The 6,000-nt window shown below is 38.3% G+C and overlaps 1 protein-coding gene across 1 annotated transcript in view; it reads right to left on the bottom strand.

Moving 5' to 3' along the window:
* Positions 1 to 1,529: 1,529 nt before the first annotated feature.
* TAF11 (TATA-box binding protein associated factor 11) overlaps positions 1,530 to 6,000 on the bottom strand; it is a 42,007-nt gene continuing 37,536 nt past the window's right edge. Inside the window, exons 3-5 of the mRNA XM_073666426.1 lie at positions 5,871 to 5,958; positions 3,087 to 3,183; positions 1,530 to 1,741 (exon numbers count right to left, since the gene is read on the bottom strand). Of these exons, the coding sequence (XP_073522527.1) occupies positions 1,611 to 1,741; positions 3,087 to 3,183; positions 5,871 to 5,958 (316 nt within the window). The 3' untranslated portion in view covers positions 1,530 to 1,610. The remainder of the gene's footprint in view (positions 1,742 to 3,086; positions 3,184 to 5,870; positions 5,959 to 6,000) is intronic.

The following is a 6,000-nucleotide window of genomic DNA, read 5'->3' as shown; positions in this document are numbered from 1 at the left end:
GTTAACATATGTAAAATTATTTTTTCCATGTCAAAAGGTATCCATAGCCTTTACTTTCTTCAACAGTCTAGCTGAAAACGTTTGCTCACAATTATTTTTTTCTTCAAATTATTTTTTATTTAAAGTAAAGTGAGTGAAACAAAAAAAATTAAAAAAACAAAATGCACTAGTCATAGGTTGCAGGTCATCTTAAAGGGGTATTCCCATCTCCAAGATCCTATCCCAATATGTAGTAGGTGTAATAATAATAATAATAATAATAATAAATAATAATAATATTAGAAAATACCTACAATTAGAAATGTAGTATAGTTTTTTTGATTCGTTATGTCTCTTTCCTCATGTGCAGGCATTGCAGGACCTTAGGTGTCCATGGTTACATCCACTGATAAAGTGACTGTTAGCTAGTTGCTAGTGATCATAACCGTGGTTACCCAAGGTCCTGTATTGCCTGCACATGAGGAAGTGGCACAGTGAATCAAAAATACTATACTACATTTCTAATTGGAGGTATTTTCTAATATTATTATTACACCTACTACACATTGGGATAGGATCTTGGAGATGGGAATACCACTTTAATGTTAAAAACATTCCACAATACTTGACTCTTCGCAGTTTGATCTAATCAGTGGAATACCAGCATTTGTGGGTTGTTTTTATGCAACTGCTAGGTAAACCTTTGCTTAGGTTTATCTTTGCATAACACCTTCAAGGGGGTCCTCAGAGAATATGATAAAAATGGTCAAGGGCACACATTTTAGGATGGGTTACAGCCTGAAGAGCCACTGCTCTAGACAAATGTCTCTACTGTTAAAGGAGCAGCATTGTCAGCATGCATGATCAGCTCACTAAACCATAAGGGTGCTTTCACATTGCATTTGTGGGTCCAGATGGGGCACACATACAAACACCCCCTCCCAGTCCCGAAAAACGGGGTTCAGACGTATGCGCAGATGGGACCATAGACTATAATGGTGCCAGCAGAGCGAACATGCGCTCTGACATGCATCATTTTCGGGAGTGTACGCCTACAGGAGCCGGACACTAAGACATAGTAGACACTTTCATATCAAAGTTGTTGGTAAGTATTTTGCATCAGCAGTTGCCAAAAGTAGGAGTAGGTGCAGAAAAAGACAGATGAGGTGCACATCTGTGTATTACACAGGACTGACCGGCTGTACAATACGTTTAAATATGTTCTTTAAATGCTTGTTTACACAAGCAGACCAAAGTAAACCATGTATACTGAGGGAATTACACTAAATAGCTCAATTCAAAAAGCCGGTCATAGTTCGCAGCAGTGAGAGTCCCGTTTACAAAGCACAGTGCAGAACTGAGAACAATGATCTTTTGTGATTTGTCTTGCCTTGTAAACAGGTTGCCATTGTAAAACAAGCATTTAACAATGCTCATTCACAATCATTTTGCAGGGTAAATGCCACTTTACAAATACTTAGAATAAATAATGGGAAAAAAAGATAATTCCATTCACCAAGACATAGAACAGTCACAAGATTACATCCAGGTTTGCACCATTTCAAAGACCTCCTTTCAGTCTTTATTAATTGGAATGTCCACAGATTCCTGATGAAAAATGGCTTACAATACTAGTTGAACAAGATCTTCTTGTATTTAGAATCTGGGATCTGCCCCTTGGTCTTCAGTCGCCTAAGAGCTTCCCTCATGTGCCGAGGTTGCAGTGGAGGGCTTTCCCCCCACTTTTCACATACATCCAAAGCTAAAAAGAGCAAAAATAAATAAAAATGAAGTAGTTGTTACTATGGGTTATGCAACTGCAAACAACCTAAAAGTCAAAGTAGCATTACAATATTTAAAGGGGTTGTCCAGGCACAGCACAAAAGTTTGCAGTCATGCTACTGTGAGGATTCTTCGGCCCTGGCAGCGAGACTGAGCAGTCATGTGACTGCATGTTTGCGATATGCATACTTCCAGGAATGGAATATGCCACATCAGACTTGAAATGGCCTCGCTCATACCAGTGAGTTGAGCGAGGCCACGGACGTCTAGTTGAAGTGTGGCAGGAAGTAAGCATAATGCATCCTTGCGGTCACATGACCACTAGGTCTCATCACTGGCACCAGATAATATTCACAGTGCACGCTGTGATGTGAGTCACAGAGTGACCTCCCTTTAAAAGGTTTATCAAGGACTGGGAATTTTTGGCTATGGGGCTAAAAAAAAAAAAAAAAAATCACCAGCACATAGGGGCTGCCCTTCCCGTTTCTTTTTTTCTTATTCATCAAACATGTACATTCTGATGCAGATATATAAAAACTTCCTTCCCCTCTTTTCTCTGCAAGCATAATGGTGATCATGATTATTAATTAGGATACACCATTTATCTGCCAATAACAACCCATGTAAAAATTGAGTTATAACACCGAGTTTGCCATTGGTGTTCTGTCTCCGTTACTTAATCTACATGAGAACATGATGGGCGATGGTGTATTCATGACAGCCGTGTTGAACCCCAGATGACTAGGTCTGTAGAAACACAGCATTTGTGCTTCACCCTGATTATTATGTGGCTGCGTCCACAATAACAGAGTCACAGAAGTGACAGAGCATGCGGTTCAGCACAACAGAAGTGATGCGCTGTGGTTGGATTGTTTAGCCTCCACATTTCTTGTGCATTTTAAGATCCCTCTTCGTGACAATGTATTATGGCATTCATTTTATTAGAAAATTTAGTAAAAGCTATGTCTTAATATACCTCTCACTTTTTGCAGTTATCTTTTGAATTGCAGTAATATATCTGAGATATCAACCTTTCTAGTTTTTACTTATTAGACAATTTTTTTAACCGGAATAAATGGAGGAAATCATATTAAGTTATTTTTTGATGATACACTTGGTTCACAAGTCAATGAATTTCTCAGAGTGTGTTTACTCACAAACACATGTAATCAAGCCAATTTACATATATGCAGGGGTTTATGTATTTTCATGTTTGTGTACAGAGTGCCATAGAGATAAGTGAATCCTCCATTTTTCACAGTATTAACAATTTTTTCATGAAATAAACCCTTAGTACACAAGAAAGACAAATAATACGATCTTACCTTCTTCTACAACCTCTCCCACAAAAACTTTGGCAATACCAGACATGGCAATGACAACATTCTGGGAGACAGAGCAGCCAGTAATGGACTGAATAAGCTGTATAAAGAAAAATAATCATAAAAATAGTGAGAAAAACTAATCTGCCCAAAAAAATAAAAAAAATAAAAAGATTATGGGTATATAATAAAACATTAGGCAGGCTATGAAGAAAACATATCAGCAGCCATTAACCCATTTACAACCAGAGGTGTCTGTGTGGCTGAGACAAAATTTTGCAATGAAAGAACCCTAGAATTTGTATTTGGCTTTTTGTAATATATTTTGGCCAAAAAAAAAGGAGTTTTAAATACGAACTTGGAATAAGAAAGTTTCCAATGAAAGACCTAATTTACGTATTAGGGATGTTCTAATGTCCACAACCAAGAATGTATAATCTTGGCATGACAAAGGTAGTAAATACCCAAAACATGCTAAATATATTTAATGTTTATGTTACTGAATTCATGCCCCAATGCACATCCAGATATTCAGCATTGGAACTTCAAAACGATATGTGCTTTAACGGTCATAAAGAGAATTATGGTCTTATCTTTTCAACTTCGTTCCCATGATGAGTATTTGGTGTTGCAGATAGTCTGCATCACTTAGATCAATTAGATTACTTTCAATTTGAATATGCAATTTTATTGCATGCCATTCACTTTGTTAAAATATAATAGGCTTTGTTTTCTGTGCAGCAAAAATATGTACCAAATACTCATTGTGGGAACTTAGTCTTAGAGGGGTACTCCGGAGAGATAAGAAATGTTTGTACTCTTCCTGCCCTCATACACTATAAAGATCAGATGGTCAGTGTGCTTTTATTATTTTTATAACCCTTGCAATGCCATGTGACAGAATCTGCTCCTGACCCCTCCAGTCGGTGTCATTACATCACACACAAGTGTTGATCCCCCTCTTGTAAGGAACAACCAGCCTGATAATAGCAGGGGCGTAGCTGCTCCAGGCTGTTCAGAGCTCCAGCCCCAGGATATCTGTCTGTATTTAGTCCAAGAACAGGGGACGTGCTCCATTCTAGTAGTAGTCATGTCAACAAGAAGATGCAAATACATGCTGCAATCCTTTGCTGTACGACCATGACTGTCCATAATGTATCCTGCCATACAGGGAGCAGAGGCAGTTGGTTTATTATTCAGTACTGCCATGGCCAACGCCCCCTCCCCCATATCAACTTGGTAGTGTCCTGACCCCTGTAACTTTATAACTCTGGATTACAGGGTGTCTCCTCTGCCTGAGGACAGCAGGGTCTAGAGGCTCTTTACATGGGGGTGATGAACACTTGAGTATAATGTAATGACACAGAAAGGAGGGGTGAGGGGTCAGGAGCAGAATCTGTCACATGGAATTGCAGGGGTTATAAAAATAATAGAAGTGCCCTGACCATCTCATCTTTATAGTGTATGATGGCAGGAAGAGTACAACATTTTTTTTATCTCCCGAAGTACCCCTTTGAAAGGTCTAAATAGTCATAAATGGTTGGGGGTGGCTGAGCATAAAAGTTTGACAGGTTCCTTTTAACCCCATTCATAAAGGAGGCTACTTTCAGGTTTTCTAGTTTTAATTTTTCCTCCCCTTATTCCAAGAGCCATAAGTTTTTAATTTTTCCATCCACCTAGTCGTATGAGAGCTTTTTTATGCAGGAGAACATGTACTTTTGAATGACACCATTTCAAAAATCCATGTGTTTTGAAATTGCAACTCTACAATTGTTTTGAGGAATTTTTTTTTTTAATTTACCATGCTCACTATATGGTAAAACTGACCTGGAAATATGATTCTCTAGGTCAGTACAATTACAGATACCCAACATTTTTTTTTTAATGAAATAAAAAAAAAATCGTTCATTTGTAAAATAAAATATTTAGCTTTTGTCGCCATTTTCCGAGACGCATAACGTTTTAAGTTTTCAGAATAGTGTACTGTGTGAGGGTTTATTTTCTACACCCTGTGTTGATGTTTTTATTGATACAATTTTGGTCACCTGTTATTCCATTTTATTGCAATATTGCAAAGGTCAAAAAAACGTAATTGTGGTGTTTTGATTTTTTTTCTTGTTAGGCCGTTTACCAATCAGATTAATTTATTTTATATTTTGAACAATGAGACTTTTACGAATGCAGCAATACCAAATATGTGTTTTAACCGATTTATCTTCAATGGGACAAATGGGGGGTGATTTGAGCTTTTGTTTTATTTCATATTTTCCAAAAGAGAAAAAAAAAATTCTCACTTTTTACTCCATTTGTTAGTCTCCTTAGGGGGACTCGAAGCTGCTATCGTCTGATTGCTTGTACTATACATAGCAGTGCTGGTGCACCTGCACTGCTAGGTATAGTGAAAATCACAATCTCCTCCTATGAACGCTAGCTTTCACAAGAGTATCATAATGACCGGCATGGGGGTCTTCAGCAGTCCCCCAGCTGTCATAGCAACCCATTGGCTGCTCTAGGATCACATCTCGGGGGCGTCGATGGGTGCGTGAAATGATGCAACCTCCTGCCTGCACATGTTAAATTTTGCTGTCAGAGCTTGAAGAGTCCTGTTAGAGGCAGATGATGGCTGAATGATTTACCCATCATCTGCTGGGAAATATGTGGGTTTTGCTTGCAAGCCCGCATATGAGGTACCAGAAAGTCATGTAGGTAAGGGGTTAAAGAATATAGGATGTGAAAGAACGTTCATGTATCATGTACACATGTCCAGTAGTCAGAGTTCTATTTTACCCTTTTTATGGCAGCTTTAGGGAATGCAGATCGTCGGTACATCTCATAGCGATTTAGCTGTTCTTCCGAGAAAGAGGACACCAAAATTCTTAATAAGGGAAAAGTGAATGAAAGTAAGTAAAAGTGCAAC

Source organism: Phyllobates terribilis, unplaced genomic scaffold, assembly GCF_046119375.1.
Source record: "Phyllobates terribilis strain yellow unplaced genomic scaffold, ASM4611937v1 Scaffold_2__4_contigs__length_985480577, whole genome shotgun sequence".
Classification (NCBI taxonomy): Eukaryota; Metazoa; Chordata; class Amphibia; order Anura; family Dendrobatidae; genus Phyllobates; species Phyllobates terribilis.
The sequence above is the reverse complement of the archived record's forward strand: the minus strand, read 5'-3'. Positions and strand labels throughout refer to the sequence as shown.